We start from the raw sequence: 20,281 nt of genomic DNA on the forward strand, positions 1-20,281 counted from the left end.
TTGTTGTCACCCCGTCTTAATTAGGGTTTTCCTTTATCTTTATTTGTGTAAAACTCAAGACTACATAATTAACACAAACGATAATTTATGATGTAAAAATTTTGCTAGAGAAACAATTCATTTAAAGAAGAATTAAAAAAAGGGTCTTCTTATAATATATATATTTATGAATAAAAATTAGACACAACCACAACTTCAACTTGTTCTTTTTATGATAACAGACTAGCTAACTGTTTCATTTTTCTAATTTTTATTAACACTAGCTAACTACTGTTTCTTACTTGTCACATTACCCCATGTTACGGCTTTTCTTTCTTTACAAAAACACTCAACACATAATCAGCAAAAAGGACCATCTATATAATGTACTATAGAGAAAAGGTTTATGTAAAGAATTAAAAAACGGTCTTTTCATTAATATATTTAGTAATAAAAATCAAATATAGGATCAACGAATTCGGGCAGAATAATAATTTTATACCCTCTGATTATGGTCCCGATTTATAAATATCATCACAACTTTATGATACCAGAATACAGCTAACACTGTTCGTACTAATACTAGCTAATTGTTCGTCTGTTTTTTTTTTTTCTTTTTCTTGTTAAACTCGAGACACAATATTAAAAGGGAATATTTATACACACAAATATAGATTAATCATGGTGACATGATTCATAAGGATTTTCAATTATATACACGTTAGACAATGCACCGTGAAACTAGAAAAAAAAAAAAAGCAGTATCTGAATTGGGTGGTTAGGTGTGAGTAAAAGTGAAGTAGCAATCTAGAGAGTAATCATGCGATAGATCTAAGAAGAAGATACACAGAGTGTGAACTTGGTAACTTTATTTTTTCTATAAAAGATCCTTGTAGGTAGTAGGTATAGGAGGGGGTAAAAGAAGCTAAAGAACTCATAATTAAAGGGAACTGGTTCAGAAAACGGAGGCAGGAATAGTTGAAAGGGTGCACAGATTAATTGTTTCTAATTGGTAAAAGTGTGAAATGTTTGACAAGAGAAGAAGCACTTTTTGGGTGGCAATGGAGAAACATTGAATAATCACAGAGAGAAGAAGTTTCAGTGACAGTAGTAAGTATGAAAGAGTAGTTAATGAATTGAAAAGTAGGAAGCACTTTAATCCGACGCCTAATTTGAAGAGAATGAATTTGTCACGGTTCAAGAATGTGGTCATAAAGAGTAAGAATAATGCATGCTTGAGTAGCCATGCAGCTTAAAATAAGCACGACATGCTTCGGTTATACTTATGTATCAAAAGCTCGACCACTCCACTAGTCACCGCCCACGTTCTATAATAATGCCTTCATTGGTGTAAAACCACCTGTCCCTGTCGTAGATTCAATCCTATAAGGAATATGTGTGTACGTGTAGGATGTGCATGGAACAAGTTATTATAAAGGAAAAAAAAAAAAAACATGTACAAAAATACGTACGAAGTAGTCGCTGGCAACGTACGTGGGAGCTATAAGGTTGTACAATACGAATTACTTACTAGGTGGGTGTAGTAACTTTTGTGGACAAGGTGCGTGCTGAAATGGTAAAGACGTTTCAGCAGTTCTGAGATTTTGGATCTATGTCAAAAATATCTTGGTGCCAACATGTGATAAAAGGCAATTTTTTGCTTACGATACAATCTAATTTCATTAGAGTCAGTTTTCTGATGTGAACCCAAAGGCCCCAAAACCCTAATGCTGTTAGCTTCAGAGGCCCTACTCCTCATAGCTTACTGATATGACCTTATACTAACAAATTCTGCAAAGCAGTCTTAATTAGGTCAAGTTAGAGTGATAAATATGAATGTATATATTCATCAGAAATCATAGTCAAAACAGACAACCTGGAACACTGTTATTATTATGCTGATTTAAGTATGAAGAAAAAATGAGAAACAAGACTCGACTTTTTGTTAATCGATTTATCTTTTCACGTTTATCATTTCTCTGTGAGTATAAACACGTCCTGCGACATTATTCTATATATAAAAAAAAAAATCTTTTGGATGAAGAGACAAATGGGAGGAAAAATAATTATAGATGTGATGTGAGACATAAAAAGAAAAGGACCCGAAAGAAGAGAAAGGTGTAAAGTGCGTATAAATTTAGGTTATGAAAAGGTGGAAAGTGAGTATAAATTTAGGCTATTAACAGGTCACTACATACGTAGAGAAAAAAGAGATTCACAGTATATACTAATTAATACTTTTGACGTTTTTTTTATATAAAATGTAATTGTTGAATCACATGATATTTTCTTCGTGACAACACTATACTAAATTTTAATCCATATTGTATATATGGTTTACTAATTATATCCTTGCATTCACTTTTGTAATTTTAATTATTGGATTAATTTATTAAAAAATCTCTTACCTAAATTCACATTTATCAACAGTGAACTTGTTTTAATTCCAAAGTAAATATTTATAACACGAAGTTATTGATATTCAATATGGGCTAACATCCAAGACTAAATGAGCACTTATGGACAGTAATCATTAAGTATTAAACTTCTTGCTAAGCAAATGTGAAAGTACAAACTATTCACTGATGCTGATTAAAAATAATAAAGAGTAATAATAGAGAAGAATATTAAGAAAATTTATGATATTGTTAAGATGTGTGCATGAGAAATGAAAAGGAATGAGAGTGTTAAGAAAGGCAGAAGTGTTATTTCCCAAAATCATATATAATGGATTGTATTGGCATGGAAACACGTCAACTGTGACCTCAGTAGAGCTATAATAGCAGTAGTCTGACTCACATGCACAATAAATAGCTTCTTTTTAAACGTGGAGATGAAATTTCTGGTAATACAACATATATGCATTTCTTATGGGGTAGAGAAGGTGTCTATGCTTCTACATATATGGGAAATGACAAAATAGGAGCAGTAAAGAAAGAAGGTTTCTGGTATCACTTGATTAATGCATATACCGCACGGTTTAAATAAGCTCTTTCTGCTTTTTTACTCTTCTATATATACGCAGTATATTCTACACACTTTATATTCAACTCTTATACTCTTAACTATTATAAGACAACATGTGGTTTTCATTTTTAATTATATTATAGGAACCATCTTTATGCAGAGTTTTTCTTGTTTCTGTACTGTTTCTCTATCTCAAAAAACAGCACATTAAAATTTCACTTTTAGTTTCTCTTTGATTCTGACTATCCAACGTGGAAATCACCAGCAAGATTATAAAAGCTTTTGTACAGAGATGTATATATATACTTGAAGGAATTATTTTCTCTTCTACAGTGATGATGATGATAATATATATAATCAGAATAATGTAACATTGCTTTTTAAATTGTAAAGAATCCACCATGCTACATACCCCACCATCTCCAACCCTTATATAAAGGTTTCTCAGCTTACTCCTCATTCTCACACCCAAGTTTCTTGTTCCCTCCCTTCTCTCCCTCTGGTCCCCTTCACTTTGTACTTGGATCAGTGTTTTCTTTGGGGAGAAAAGGGGCACCCGATATTTCATTAACACTGTGCCTCTTTATCATATACTACTGTCTCACACAACACAGAAACAAGAAAGAGAAAAAACCAAATGTTTAAGATGGTTGCGGAGGAGAAACCCCAAAAGACATACCCGACAACTGCTGAGGTACGAACGAGACCTCACATATATACTTTCAGAAGCTTCCACTCTCTTCCATATGATTTTTCACTCTTTCACTTCTTCACCACCACTTACACTGTATAAAGCATATCATATATATATATATATATATATATATATATATATATATATATATATAGCTTTTAGTTTCTTACAGTGCAATTAAGCATAGCTATATATAGAATAGCATTAATTTCATTGTGTTATGTTTGGTATAGGTAGTGGATGAGTTAAAGAGAATGGGGGACATAGGAGTTCCAATAGCAGCAATGAGCCTTGTGGGATACATCAAAAACATGGTGTTAGTTGTGTGCATGGGAAGGTTGGGAAGCCTTGAGTTAGCTGGCGGTGCTTTGGCCATAGGCTTCACCAACATAACTGGTTTCTCTGTGCTCTCAGGTTTAGCCATGGGAATGGAACCTCTTTGCACGCAAGCCTTTGGTTCAAGAAACTTGTGTTTGGTCTCTCTGACTTTACAAAGGACAATTTTCATGTTACTGGCAGCTTCACTACCCATCTGTCTCTTGTGGCTGAAGCTGGAGCCTCTGATGCTATGGCTTCAACAGAACCCTGAGATAACCAAAGTCGCAAGCATCTATTGCCGCTTCTCCATCCCAGACCTCATTGCCAACAGCTTGCTTCACCCAATTCGAATCTATTTACGTAGCAAAGGGACAACCTGGCCTCTACTGTGGTGCACTTTGCTGTCCATTCTCATACACATCCCTGTCGTCACTTTTTTCACCTTCAAACTCCACCTTGGTGTACCCGGGATTGCTATGTCAGCTTTTGTTGCCAACTTCAACACCCTTTTCTTCCTCCTATCATACATGCTCTACATGCGCGTCTCAAAGGGGTCACTTTCCATGCCTTTATTAATATCTCGCCCCTTGCCATCACGACAACAAGACCAAACCTTAACCACTGTTATCACTTCCACAACATTAACATCATCAACATCATCAACATCAACAATAACAACAACAACGACAACCTCAGCAGGCAAAGAGTGGGGCACCCTGATAAGGTTTTCCATTCAGAGTTGCTTAGGAGTGTGCTTGGAATGGTGGTGGTACGAGTTCATGACAATCCTAGCGGGTTACCTTTACAATCCTCGTGTTGCCTTAGCCACCGCCGGCATAGTAATTCAAACGACGTCTCTTATGTACACTTTACCAACAGCACTGAGTGCTTCGGTGTCAACAAGAGTGGGGAATGAACTCGGGGCGGGTCAACCCGAGAGGGCAAGGTTGTCGACAATTGTGGCAATAGGAATGGCTCTTGCAAGTTCGATATTGGGGCTGTTATGGACCACATTAGGGAGAGAGAGATGGGGAAGGGTTTTCACCAGTGACAGTGAGGTGTTGGAACTTACGATGAGTGTGTTACCCATAATTGGGATTTGTGAGTTAGCAAACTGTCCTCAAACCACAAGCTGTGGAATCCTTAGGGGAAGTGCTAGGCCTGGTGTTGGGGCAGGGATAAATTTCTATTCATTTTACTTGGTGGGGGCACCAGTGGCTATAGTGATGGCATTTTTTTGGAGACTAGGGTTGGTGGGTCTTTGCTATGGGCTGTTGGCAGCACAGATAGCATGTGTGGTCTCTATTCTAGTTGTGGTATACAACACAGATTGGGAAAGAGAGTCATTGAAGGCAAAAAGCTTGGTGGGAAAGACTTCATGTGACACAATGGAACATGGAGACCAAACACTAGTCAAATGTGAACAAGGTGTTGTCTTTCTCAATGAGAACAACAGATCCCTAAACTGATGCTTCTTGCCACACCCAATTGCATCAGGGGAATATATAAACAACCCAGAATCTCATCACACTATATAGTGGAAGGACCAAATGTTAAGAATCTTGACTACACTTCATTACTCTTCTTTTTATTGTGATTATGCTTTTGTATATGTTTTTGCATAACCAATATATTTTCTTCTACTTTTTCTCCCCCCCTTGCTGCATATTGTAATAGTAGGGTTATCTCATTACTGATGATTATAGTATTAGACATATTCATGTAATAACTTTCAATTCTTCTTTTTCCATGGTAATCTGTATCAGTAAACATAATCATCAAGTTAAGAAAATGATGTAACCTCTGTTCACGTTTATAATTCAAAATGGTATGTATTCTGAATATGATCCATTTGAAACCACAAGAGAAATTGATGGAATTAGCTTGAACAACCAATATGCATTGCATGAACAGTTACCTAATAACTTAACGCGTAAATTAAAAATACTGTAAAAATTCTCGAGCTCAAGTGTTAGAATAATGATTAAAAGAAAAAGCAGTGAGAATAAAGCATGATTTTGATAGTTGAAGAGTGAATATGCTAAAACTTAAGACACTGTACGTAATTGCTGAATATGCATATACAAGTGTCAAGTGTTGGGAGAAAAATAAATTTGGACCTCGTTGAAAACGAGTAGGATGTGCATGAGTTGTTTGGGGTGGATGCCCTATTCTGAGAAGGTTTAAGCATGTGCTTGCATGTGTTATAGCTAGGAGGAAGTATGCATGTGCAGGGACACATGGCAAGAGGAATATTAGGGTACTTTGGTTTCTGATGAATCGAAAAATCATTGTCCTATGTCATTTCTTTGTACTTTAAGTGAGATATTATATTTTGTGTTGTTTTTTCATAACCTATGATTATATCTAAATTTCAACTTCTATCATGTATTTATATATGATATCATTCATACAATATTAATATATATGTTCTATAGTATAATTCTAAATCCTGATTTGTAAGATGAGAGAAAATACTAATACAATGTATTTTTAATACTAAGTAGAGGACAACATCAAAACAATTATTACAGAATCTGGACTCTGGACTTGAGAAAAGGTTTAAGAAAAAAAATTGTTTAATGTAACTCCCTAATGTAATGACATGTCTCCTCTTCCCCACCAATACATCACTTCCAATGGAATAGACAGGACATAGACATATGCGAACAAGTTTGGCAGAAATGTACCAATTTGTAAGCAACAGGCATATTTTGGAATAACTACCTATCACTATATAGTAGTTCTTAACTCATGAAATATGAATGGATTAGTAAATATGACTTTTTTGCTTTGTCTAGATATAAATATATAAGAAATGGGCAAAGCTAAAATGATAAAAAAATGAAGAATGGTTAATCTATAATTCAGCTACTAATAGCCCCACTTTCAGGACAGCCGAAAGCTAGGGCAACTTTTTGTTACTTGTCAAGGGGAACCTAACTGGCTAACTGCCACCTATTTTATGTCCCACTCAAAAAAATTTTAAATCAAAAACAACTTTTCTTTTCTTTTTCTTCTGGGATCACCACTTTCCTTGATTAGTTACTACTCAACTCATTTGAACACCACAATCATCATCATCATAAACCTATAAAGTTATTGGATAACTTGGTCCAACATTCCTGCTTACAACAAAACGCCAACAAAGTAGCAACACAACTAGGGTTTATTCAATAACCTCTACATTTCATATGATGTTTAAGTTGCTTTAGTCTTAATAATGGAATATAAATTCAATTTTTGAGTTATTTAGTAGGAATATTATAAGCATAGAGTATAGAGTCATTTGTTTAATAGATAAGGGTTGATACAAAACAACACATTTTTTCAGTGTTTTCAAGCTTGTTATTGCAGGTTCGTCTTTGAAAGTGGAAAGGAGTATTTTATGTCACCTTTTTGAAGGAAAAGAATATAATCATCTTTAGGACGCAAATGCCAACAATCATGTTATTAATGTTTTAGCCTCGAAGATCGATACTATAGAAGCTTTGACGTAAAAGTCCTTGTTATTCTACTGGGAAGTTCATTCTAATTGGATTAGCCATTGTTAATTTTTTGTTGAGTGTGGACCTTTATCCTCTCTTGTTTGTTGTATTTACAAGCAATTTTTTTCCTTTTTTTGTTTTGTATAAGGGTTGGGGCAACCCTATTGTTCCCTGATTCAATTCATATTTTTTATTGCTGATAAAAAAAAAGAATAGAGTAGATGTAGTTAAAAATTAATGTATGCAAAATAAAAATAAAGGTTCTTAGTAAAAGATATATTTATAAGAACGTTTTAACATAATGAATAACATAAAGTTTCATCGGTTTCTTTTTTGTTTGAAAAGGAGCACCGAAAAGGTAGGTTTTACGAGTATTTCAAATTTTACCTCCTCCAATAACATTGTGGACATTATTTTATTGTTGGTGCTTTGTTACCTTTCTCCATTTCAAATCTTTATTTGACTATTTTGCTTTCTATTGTGATTTGTATGTTTGCATTACTAACAATGTATTTGTTTGAAATTTTAAAATCAATCTACTCTAAATCGAATGTTGGACTTGAACAACTTTTAAAAGGAAATAAGAGTTGTAAAATCAAAGAGTTTAATATTTTAAATTCAATTGTGATTATTTGTGTTTAATGATGTTTTAGAGTTTGAATTTGTTCTTAAAAATATATAACTAAATTAAAGAAAATACATATTTAAATTATTTTTAATATCAACTCTTAAATTTAATATTTGAAATTTAATTGTGATCAATTGCCCTTATGAATGATATTGTGTTTTTTAAAATTTAAAATTCGTTCCCGTTTTATTATTAAAAAATATTTGAATAAATTAAAGAGAAAAATATATTTAAATTATTTTTAATATTAACTCTTAAACAATATAGAATGTGTACCGAAATAAATACTTTGATAAATTATATCCTTAAATAATTAATATATATCTAACTTATAATTTTTTTTATCAACAATAACTAATATATAAATAAAAGAATAAGACATTAGGATGTCTCAACTCATAAATATTAATACATTTCTTTTAATTATTGTCTCCTCTTCTTTCCTTATTTACTATTGAAAATGACTTATAAAAAAATCATACACCAAAACAACATTGTTTTTGTTTTTACATAACCAAAAACACACTATAAAAGATTCCCTTCACTCTTCGGTCTCCAATCTGAGAGGAGGTGTACTTGCAAAAGATACTTTGAACCCCCCTCCCCCCCCCCCCCCCCGCCCCAAGTTAAGAATGTGCATGAGATCATAATAAATACTGTATAATACGTTTCAACTATTGACATCTTCTAATTACAGTTGATTCTCGCTAACCCGTCGTGTTTTTGCCGACATGATTTTATGCTACCAAGGAGATCTCAATCATACACAATACAATAATAGTTTGAGATGATCTTGATCTTGGTTATATAGATTGAGATGATCTCGGATACACAACCCAAGATGATGTTGAGTATATATAACACACTAACCCTTCATACTAGAAATTATCAAAAGAGAATATTGAAATACCAAAATAATCTAGGCAATGAGGTTGATATGATGGAAAGAAAATTTATATTTTTTTTCCATTTCCTCCCATAGATATAGCTACTTATTATAAATGCAAGAGGAATAAACACCGAGAGGGAACATACACTTTATTTTGATTTTTCGTTAACAAGCCATGATTTGGTTTTTTAAAAATTAATTTTAACAAGAACATAAATGGAAAAGAAATTTACTCTCTCATACAACAATAATTGTCATACATACCATTTGTCTCCATATCATATGCTTTGAGGCTTTTTTTTTTAATAACACGACTATTTTAGAAAAAAATACATTAAAAGTTAGGCACAAAATCCTAAAAAAAATAAAATTAAAAGTTATGTATAAAATAAAATAAAAGTTATGCATACTCTTAGGTATGGCAAAACGGATCAATTCGGTCTATTTTATCCCAGTTCATCCTTCGCCCAGGCTGGACTGACCCACCACATAAAAACAGGTTAGAAATTGCAATCTGTCTCATTATAGGGTGGGTTGGCGGCTGGCCCACCTTTTGTTTTTAAGTTTTTTTAATTTTTTTAATTTTTTTATTTTTAAAATTTGTTTGTATATATACTTATAAATAAATATTTAAAGCATGTTTAATTGTATAAATATTTTCTAATCTTTGAATTGATTAATTAATATTTTTAATTGAATAAATTAAAATAATTATTATATTTACATGTTAAATTATAACTAATATTTTGAACTTAATTTATAAGTGTTAATAATTTAAATTATAATATTATTGCATATTTATATGTTTACAAAAATATAGTGTAGAAAATTTAATCTTTTTAATTATACAGGTTCCATTTTGACATCTACATTTCCACTATAATATTAAGATTTAGGACTACAACATTCACATATGTAAAACCTACACTCTAGATATACAAGAACTTGAAATACACTTCAATATCTTGTCATATCACCAACAAGGTGAGAACAATACAAATGGATAATTATTCAAAAAATACAAAGGAAAAAATTCACCTTATCTATGAAGATATTATAATTTCACTTATAGTCAAGAAAAAAAGCCTTTCAATCTTTTACTTTTTTAATAAAAACATTTTTTGAAAAGATAGAATACTCAGAACTCTCTATCATACGTTCTGTTAATCTTAAGATATCAAAGTATTGAAATTAAATGAGAGAATATGCAAAATTTAAAGGAAAACTAAGTAATTGTTAAGATTAATCGATTGTATTAGTGACATAATCGATTAATACGCCTTAATCACATTTTTCAAAACTCACTAGATTAATCGATTATATAAATCAATTAAAATTGTCAATATTTATATTTCTCTTTTGAATTTAATTGATAGTACGCCTAGATTAAGAGTAATCAATTATGTGATTAAGATTTATTAAAATGGTTTTTCTTGACTTTACAAACATGCTAAAACACACTAAGTCTAATGTTGATCTATCTAAACAAACACCTCTCATACTTGGACATCATGAAAAATAACTAATTGAATATTCTACTTGACATAATCACAGTATTTTCTAGTATCAATAAATTTTTAAGATTTTAGTCTTAAAAAAAAACTACACCAGTTTAATAAAATAAATTCTACAATGTTAAGATCTCATGACTAAGTTGTATCAACAAGTTACTTCAATTTCGACACCATCACCAGTTGGACTCAGGATAAACATTAAACAAAACTTTGATATGCATGTACTTTTTTTAGTTTGACATTAGTTTGTTTTATTATATTTGCTTTGTTTTATGTTGTGTTAAACCTATTTTATACTTAGATTTCTAACGTGATTCTATTTTCAAAATACATATTTTATTTTTGAAATAAATTACGCAGGATAGTGCAAATTCTAATAAATATAGAATGGAACTAGATTTTCTTCTCAAACGCATCTTCTGCGGGAAATATTTTTGTCAAAACAAAAAACAAAATGAGATTCATGTTGACAAAAAAAGAAAAAAGGGTGTGCAAATAACAAACTCTGCTTTATTAACCAGCAGTGGATTAGTTAGCCCACGCAGGGTCCATTGAAAAACTTCATACGATCCATTACCAAGGTCCACCATATGGTCCAATTTAGATGATAAATAAAACTTTATTTCTCATTACTCAATAAATTAAAGTGGTTAAAAGGCTATTTTAAGCCACCTTTTAAGAAAATTGTGTTTAATTTTTTTTATAATTAAATATTTTTTTTAGGAACTCTATATGACTTAATATTTTATATATTTATAATTTAAACCTGAGTATTCTATTACTTCAATAAGTAAAATAATATAACTTCAAGAAACTATAACAACTCATAATACTTTCGTTAAAGATAGACTAATTTTCACTTCCACTGTTACTTAACTTATATGAAATTTGTTTGTTTCTTTTTTTTTTTTTTTCTGTTGAATACCGTATATAGTTGTATTTACGTTTTTATTCACTTAAATCTTTATTAACAAATTTAAAATATATATAATCTATTTCTTGTTTTCAATTTTAAATAAGAATAAAAAATTATAACTAAGTATATTTCAAAATATAATACTTAATAAATTAAAATGTATTTATAATTTAAAATACTAAATAAATACTACAAATAAACTAATTTCTAATGTGACAAACTAGTTTATTTTTTTCATAATAGAAAATTTAAATTCTTATTCTAATGATTTTGAAATTGTAACATTTTTCACACATGCAACCGTTGTCCAATTTATTGCACAATGAATTTTTGGTACCTAATTTATTGCAGCAGCTGTGTGATTATTGTATCAACATTCAACATTGGTCCCACATTACAGAAGAAATTAATTTAACAAAATATTCATCTCACTGTTATTTTAGCCTCTCACTTCAATAAAATTCACCAAAATCAATTTAAAACTTTCTAACAATTCTACCACATTCATTCAAGCTATAAATGATTCATATTCTAATAATAATAATTTTTCCACATAAATAGAACAAAATGTAATAAGTGGACTCCATTTTGTTGGTGGTAAAAATAAAAAATTATCACAATTATAACTTTTTGTCTCATTCTATTTTTTAAGAGATAAAATAAATAACATAACCCATATGTACTATGTTATTTATCTGAAACGGACAAAAGAGGGATTGAAGTGAGGGTGGTCCATCCCCAATTTGTCTCTTTAAAATTATACAGGTTCATTTTTTTAAATATAAATGTACAATGTTATATAAATTATTAAATCTTACATAGTAAATTTCAATATTCATTTTGTGAAGCATTAAAGATATCTCCAATAACTTCTTCTATATTTAGTGTATGTATCAATTCTTACTATGTTATTACTAATTAATATTTTCTTAACTTTATTTAATTCATATATTGAGATATTAATCTAAAAGTATCTAATCTACAGATAGGGATAATATTGACACCTGATATGCTTAGTTGATTCATACAATTTATTTCTGAACTTTATAAATCACTTTTTTATTTTATTTTTATATAATAAATAAAAACAAACATTTATGTTTGACAAAAGAATAATACCCTATTAATCCCATATTTTTATTTATGCTAAAATGTATTTTATTTCACATATATTTAATTAATATTTGCACATTTTATCTAAATCTAGATAACACTCATATGTGTAATGTATTAGACTTTTTCCGGTGTATAGTAATAAAGTTCGGTAAAACACAGATGCTATATAAAATTTGTTTTTTCAACGTGATTACTGTAAATTCTTATATTACATTAGATTTTTTTTAAATTTATTAAAAATATTTGCAAGACTTTTTTTTATCATTTTTTTTAAGTTTTAATTGACATATAATTTTTTTTGGGTAATTATTTTTTACAAAATTATTAAATTTACAAGTATTCTTTACAAAATTTATTGCGAAAAGTGTTTTATACAAAATATTCTACAAAAAAATTAGTAACAATTTCTTACAAATTTCTTTTACAACAAAATTTATAAATTTTTCCTATGAAAAAAATTTAAAACAAAATTAACAGAAAATATGAGTTTTTTTAGTAGTGATCCATTCTTTATTATTTTCTCAATTTTACCTTTCATAGTCTACTAATGGATATTTATATGATAATTACTATAATTAATAGAAGGCATTTTAAGGTAATCCATAACACATGTTAAAGAAAGGTAGCACATATCAATAAATGGCAAAAGGGTATATTGTTTTGTTTATAATATTTGATGGGTATAAGATTTATATTTATGTTTCATTATTATTTTGTCATACATCTAAAGATAAATTAAGTTTGAAAAAACAATTAAAGCAAAACAAACATAATAGTATAAATGTTTTGATGCCAAAAGAAAATATTTTTTCACTTCAATGTTAAATAGTAAAACAAATTATAATAATATAAGTTTTAAAATAAAATACCAAATAAATAAATGATATTTTAATAATTTAAAGTAAATACAAATATAAAGATCGGATGAAAAATTATATGCAAATCTATCACATTCTTTTATCTTGCTACCGTATAAAAATACTAAATATTTCTCATTTTCATCTCAAGAATATTTAATTTTATGACTGTGACTACTATTTTTATCTACACATCTCTATCCAATTTATCCTTATTAATATAAATAATTTTATTATTTAATCTTCAGATTTTAAAACCATTTTTTAAAATTCAATAATTACTTTAAAAAAATCTTTTCATAATAAAATTATTCATCGACAAAAACAAATCATTAAATAACAACTAATTTTAGAGACCAAAATAATTAGTTACTATTTTGACAAAGTTAGATATATTTTTATAAACTAAAATTTATTTATATCTAAAATTATTTCTATTATAAATAAAAAATTATAATTAATTTGTGAATTATAGTCTAAATTGCTCTCTAACATTGATTACAACAATTTTAATTATTAATTTTAAATTAGTCTTTAATTTTAAATTAGAGACTAATTTTGACATCAACTTTTTTAGTAATTAAAACGCCGATAAATAATATTAGAAACCAATCTAGATTATAATTCACATACCAATATTATTCCGATAAAAAATTGAGAATCTTAATTCGAAAACTAAAGAATGATAAGAACTTTTTTTTACTTTAAGTTTATCCCCTTTAAGACAAAATTTTCCATTCAAATAAGTATTTCATTTATAGGCCAATTGATTTAAATTGACTTTTTAGTCAACCCCATTTGAGCTGAGTTAGTTGATTTCTAAGCCGAGTTTGGAGTTTCTTTTGTCTTGTTTGAGTTCTCAACGCTTTAATGGTATATATGTAGGTTGTATTCACTTGTTGCTCTTGAAGCTCAACCGTCTCTTTCTAAATTTGTTAAGCCAGATCACGTTCTATTTCCTTCATCCAAGCTAACACAATAAGTAGGGTTTAGTCTGCTCTTTACCAATCCAAAAGGATCACAATCCTCCTTTGTCGAGCTGAGAGCATCGGTCCGTCTTAAATAAGTTGGGAGCGAAAAAATAAAAATCACACACTCTTTTGCCGAGCTGATAGCATAAGTCGGTCTTTTATTTGTCAAGTTTGGAGCACTAGTTGGTCTCTTAATTGCCAAGCTTGGAGTACCAACCGGTCTTCTATTTGCCGAGCTGGGAACACTTGTTGGTCTTTTAATTGTTGAGTTGGGAACATTCGTTGGTCTTTTTAATTGCTGAGCTGGGAACACTCACCAATCTTTTAACTGTCGAGCTGGAAACACTCGTCGGTCTTTTAACTGCCGAGCTGGGAACACTCGTCGATCTTTTAATTGTCGAGTTGGGAACACTCGTCGGCCTTTTAACTATTGAACTGGGAACATTCGTCAGTCTTTTAACTGCCGAGCTAGGAACATTCGTCGGTCTTTTAACTGCCGAGCTAGGAACACTCGTTGGTCTTTTAACTGTCGAGCTGGGAACACTCGTTGGTCTTTTAATTGTCGAGATGGGAACACTTGTTGATTTTTTAATTGTCGAGCTAGGAGCACTAGTTGGTATTTTATTTTCCAAGGTGAGAGCCCTAGCCGATCTTCTATTTTTCGAGTTAGGAGCACGTGTCCGTCTTTTATTTTTCGAACTGGGACCACTCGTTGGTCTTCTATTCATCATGCTGGAGTACTAGTCGATCTTTTAATTGTTGAGCTAAGAGCATCTAAATTAATTAATATAGTAACTAATTACTTTTATCTCTAAAACTGGTTACAAATTAATAATTTTTTATAATGATTTTATACTTATTTTCTACTTTTATCGTTTTTTTTTAAATTTAAGAATAAAAACATAAACATACATTGTATTATGTATTTTCACCTCTATTTATATAAATTTATACTCTAAATATAAATTTATGTCATTCATAATCGGAAATGAGATGAAATTATATATTTTACTAGTACTTATTTAGCAATAAATCATTTAAAGAATTATTAGAGAAAGTATAACTTCTTAAATATTATATATATATATATATATATATATATATATATATATATTGTGTATTTTACACCTATTTAAGTTCGTTACCCGTCTAAACCCGCATTTGAAAAGGAAAAATTATCGAATAAATAATTTTGTAACTTTATTTTCAAAAAAGATTACATAAAGTTATTTGACGTACTATTTTTTATTCATTCACGTACAATTGTCAATTGACTATTTTGTAAAATGTAATGAAGGATGAAAAATGCACTCTTAGCTTAATTGCACCCTTAACTTAATTTTACTTATTCGATGATAAATTATATGTAAGACAAATTGTTTTTTTCAAAAATATAGGGTTTATTATATGACCGATTGGTGAGAATATTTACTTAATATTTTTTAATAAATATTTATGCTTTTTAAAATATTTTTCAATTTTAAAAATTAATTATTATTTTATAATTAGGAAATCAAGATTGAGATATGGAAAATATTGAATAGTTTATACTCGATTACACTTTGTTATTTATATACAGAGAGAGTATATGAATAAAATAAAATAACAATTTCTCTATATAACATATTTCTTTTATCTATTATATATCTTATATCTCTCATTTTCATACTTCCTAAAAAATCTTAACACTCATGATATTTCGTATTATAATCATATGATTCATAATATTTCATTTTGTAATTATAAGACTCTTAAAATTATATAAATTCACATCCTAATTAAGTATGCATCAAACTCAAAGATTAAAATGCGATGTATGGAATATTTAAATTCTAAAAACATAACATTAGTAAACTTTCTCCCATAAAACATTCCATGAAAAGAAAGAAAAAAATAATAATAGAGACAAATATGATTATTAATGCATAGTCATTATCCATTGTCCATTACACAATCGTAGTACAACCATTACTTGCTTTTTGTAGGTGGGAAGTTCGTTTGGTTTTAAGACAAACCCAAAAGTGGTTCTCTTCAATCGTTTAAATGCACTCATATCACAAGCAACACCCTACCACGTTAAACCATGCAATGCAACCCAACTTTGCTTTAAGAAAATAATGATATTTTTATATTTTCATAAATTTCTCTTCATATTATTTATCTTGTTATGTGATATATTTAATCGCTTGATTAGGTTTTGAGTCTGTGATAAAATTATAAACTTTCAATTAAATCTTTATTAAATTTTGATGGTTAATTGAGTGCTCAAAATTTTAATAAGTCTTTGCAATTAGATTGTACCGTTAATATATGTTGCATATATTTTACATCGTTATTTTACTCAGATCATTACATATTCTCATAAGAGACTTTAATAACAATGAACCCCTCAAGGATTTATTCTGTATTTAATTAAAATTTTCCTTAAAGTAAATTAAAATTATAAAAAATATAAAATTATAAAATTAGATGATAATAAAATTATTAAATTATTAAATATAAAATATAATTTTATAATTTTTATTTCATAATTTTTTTATTATCAAATTTTACGATTCAAATTTTATATTTTATAATTAAGTTATTATAAAATATAAAATTATAAAATAATAAAATAATAAAATTATGTAATTATGAAATTATGAAATTATGAAATTTAAAATTACAAAAATAATAAAATTACGAAATTTTAAATTATAAATTATAAAATTTTGAAATTATGATATTATAAAATTATATTTTATAATTTTATAATAGCTTAGTTTTAAAATAAAATAATATAAATCATAAAATTAGATAATTAGATAATTAAAAGAATTTGAATATTTTAATAAGACAATTTTCTTAATGAGAACTTAATTAAAAATATCCTAATTGTGTATTCAATTGTTCCATCCACTTTTAAGATTTGAAAACCAAAATACATAAAACTTTAAGAAAAAAAAAACAAATTACTTCTTATCGTCTAAGTTTAAAAATTAGAAACATAATTAATCATAATAACAAAAAAGCATACACAAACTAGAAAAATCATTTTATTTAAACGTATGTAAATAAAAGATATACTCTAAAATAAATACAAGAAGTTAAGAATAATAGCTTGAAATTTTAGAAGAACAGGAATTACAGAAAAGGATTTACCGAGAAGAAAACATAAATTTACACATGTTATAAAATAAAAAGACATAAAAAAAAAAAGATGAAAATGTAGCCGAGAGTATGATACAAAACTCATGCTGTATTGTTTTTATTAATAATAGATGGATGCATGCATCAGCCAGAAGTGTTTCAAGCAGAACATTATCACTACCAGACAAAAACCTTCAACCCCAAATTAACCTAAAAAAAAAAAACCAGAAAAATGAAAAAAAAAAAAACCTATACGTGGCAGTTGAATAGCAAAAGCAGTCAAATCATTGATCTTTGTTACTGCTCCGTAGCTGTAGGGGACCCACCACATTGACCCCTCTTTCTTCTCTTCTCTATTATCTCTTCCAACACATTCTTCATCTTCTTCTTCTCTTCTTCCATTTTTCTCAGAAAAAGAGTGATAGAAAAAACGTAGAATGAAAGATGATGGGTCTGAGTGTAGTGTTAGAAGCACAGAAAGGTAGTGCTAGCAAGAAAACTCCACAAGTGATTAGCAAAACGACGGTGTTTAGCAGCATGAACAAACACTCTCCTTCTTCTGCAGTGAATGCTTCTCAGCACTCTCATTTTCAGGAACCAACGTTTCTACACCAATGTTGTCTCTGCAGAAAGAGACTCTTACCTGGGAAAGACATCTACATGTACAAGTGAGTATTAACGTTCCTACCTCACCTTAACGTTTTCTTTCTTTTCTGACACTCTTTTTTTTTTTTCACTCTCTCTTCAAACTCAGATCTTGTTTTAGTCTATTTAAAATACTGCATGCTGCTTCTGCTTCTGCTTCTTCGTTTCTAGTTTCTCTCTGGTTTCTGTTCTGACAAAAGCCAAGATCTTTTGTTTGCTTTTTCATTCACACACATTAAATGAGTTTATTCTTCTCTGCTTCTATAAACATGAATGTGTGAAGAGGGGACAGGGCCTTCTGCAGCGTGGAGTGCAGGTGCAAGCAGATTTTCATGGATGAGGAAGAGAGTTTTGAGAAAGAGAAGTTTTTTTTCACTGCCATGAGTCCCACATCGTCTGGTTCCTCCTCAGAAGCTCGTCGACATGGGAAAGGAGGAAGAATTTGAGTGGGTGGTTTTTGCTTATAGATGATGGATGAATGAATGAATGAAGTCATGACCTAGCCATGGTGGAATAGAGAGAAAATAGTGGTTGACCAAAAATGGGGGATTTTTTTTTTTGTTTTGTTTTGTTTTTTAGCTAGGTTCCTGTTTTACCCATGCTTGTGTGTTGTAGTAATAACTTCCAAGTTTTTGTCCTTTTGCTTCCTAGTATGAAGCCAAAATGTCCTTTCAACTTTTATTTTATGTGGCTCCATTCTCCAACCTGTTTGGTTTCAACCGTACGTGTGATCCAAAATATTAATGTTTTATAGACACGCATGTGTTAAATGTTACTACTACCCATCATTATCCACACAAACAAGTAGAAAATGGAAGTGAAAAAAAAAAAGATAACTACTATATTATTCTCTTTTTTTCATCTTCTTCTTCTTTCTTTCTGTCTATTTTTTTTTTGTATCTGTATTTCTTCCTTCCAATATAGTACACTTTTAACATAAAATGTCAGTATATTTTTTTCTTATATGATTCAAGATATGATGTGATACGGTAAATAGAGAAAATATCAAACTGATGTTATGTTTTGTAATAGTAAACTGTGTTGTGGTTTTCAACTATCAATGATGATGGCACATAAATATCTCAGTAGTGTAGATCCTCATTTAATAACTTTTATTCTCTTCATTTTTTCTTTTTGTCATTTCACATACATTATCACTTCTTCCTTTTTATCCTGTTTCTTTAGCCTGGACCAAAATTTAATGTCCACACAACATTATTCTATCATTATTGTCCACAAACCGGAGACAAAGTCCTGACCCTTTCTTTTTGGTCACGGTTTTAGGAGTGTCTGAGACATTATTTGCTTTGTTGGAATGTGACTTATTATGTCAAACATGTTTCCACTAGTGTGTATAGGGTATGACTCATCAGGACCATGGTTTTCTATTTGTCATGAATGTTAAAATTTGAATGAGGATCATGGTAGTTTTTGCAAATGGTGAGTGTGTGTGTGTGAGTCCCATAGAAGCATTGAATTGATAGCTTTGTTTTTAACCAAAATGACAATGCACAACTCTTGTTACTATTGCTCAAGTTTTCTTTCCTGTGACTCGCATTTAGAGGGTTGTCGTACAAGATTCTATAGCACGTTTGATGTTTTTAACTCTCAAAAGTGGCATTTTTTTTAACTTGATCAACTCCAGGTATATTTTTCTTCTCAGGAGCATTTCGTTTATATATCATATTTTGTAGTGTGTATGCCTTGGCTTGTGCCTAACCCTGAATGGCAACTTTGCATATAATGCCATGTTTGCTTGTCAACTAAGTACTAATCTGGTTTTGATGCACTGAGTTTGATGTTTTGGAGCAACCTTGGACTTGAATGGGGAATATCTATGATGAAGTTATAACATCTTTTTGTTGTTCAGAACTTGATAAGTTAGCATTTTTATAGATTAGAAACTATAACATTTGTTTCAATCATCGATGTTTTCAGGATATGTTATATTATTCTGTCATTACTGTAATCTTTTACTGAACGTCGAAAAAAGTTGTTAGATCAACTCGAGATAAGATAAATTTATGATATATAAATAAAAGTATTTTCAACCATCTATCAGTCATTTTCATGTAATTAGAAAGGGAAAGAGGACAAGTAGTTGATTGTCTTCTGTTTTTAACTAAATGAAGTGTTTGAAAAGAGGAAGCGATGCTTAGAAGAATGCAAT

General features: G+C 29.5%; 2 protein-coding genes across 3 annotated transcripts; both read left to right on the forward strand.

The window, feature by feature from the left end:
- The first annotated feature begins 3,421 nt into the window (after positions 1–3,421).
- LOC114162718 (protein DETOXIFICATION 55-like) lies at positions 3,422–5,684 on the forward strand. Of its 2 annotated transcripts, none has more exons than XM_028046677.1 (2): positions 3,422–3,640; positions 3,874–5,684. In XM_028046677.1, the coding sequence occupies exons 1-2, from the start codon at positions 3,584–3,586 to the stop codon at positions 5,425–5,427; spliced, it is 1,611 nt and encodes a 536-aa protein (XP_027902478.1). In that variant the 5' UTR covers positions 3,422–3,583; the 3' UTR covers positions 5,428–5,684. The 2 variants fall into 2 exon arrangements, with proteins under 2 accessions (XP_027902478.1, XP_027902479.1); XM_028046678.1 differs by having other exon boundaries at positions 4,055–5,684.
- Positions 5,685–17,813: 12,129 nt separating this feature from the next.
- On the forward strand, positions 17,814–18,868 carry LOC114164530 (FCS-Like Zinc finger 15-like). The gene is made up of 2 exons (XM_028049240.1): positions 17,814–18,134; positions 18,395–18,868. Exons 1-2 carry the CDS (start codon positions 17,911–17,913, stop codon positions 18,555–18,557), a joined length of 387 nt encoding a protein of 128 aa, XP_027905041.1. The 5' UTR covers positions 17,814–17,910; the 3' UTR covers positions 18,558–18,868.
- Positions 18,869–20,281: the final 1,413 nt, after the last annotated feature.

The sequence above is a fragment of the Vigna unguiculata genome, chromosome 9 (assembly GCF_004118075.2).
Source record: "Vigna unguiculata cultivar IT97K-499-35 chromosome 9, ASM411807v1, whole genome shotgun sequence".
Classification (NCBI taxonomy): Eukaryota; Viridiplantae; Streptophyta; class Magnoliopsida; order Fabales; family Fabaceae; genus Vigna; species Vigna unguiculata.

What these genes read in the sequence shown, in the direction of transcription:
- LOC114164530 (XM_028049240.1), top strand. Translation starts at nt 17,911, where the DNA reads ATGATGGGTCTGAGTGTAGTGTTAGAAGCACAGAAAGGTAGTGCTAGC. An exon ending in AAAGACATCTACATGTACAA is followed by an intron (nt 18,135 to 18,394) that starts GTGAGTATTAAC and finishes GAATGTGTGAAG; the next exon opens with AGGGGACAGGGCCTTCTGCA.
- LOC114162718 (XM_028046677.1), top strand. Translation starts at nt 3,584, where the DNA reads ATGTTTAAGATGGTTGCGGAGGAGAAACCCCAAAAGACATACCCGACA. An exon ending in CATACCCGACAACTGCTGAG is followed by an intron (nt 3,641 to 3,873) that starts GTACGAACGAGA and finishes TGTTTGGTATAG; the next exon opens with GTAGTGGATGAGTTAAAGAG.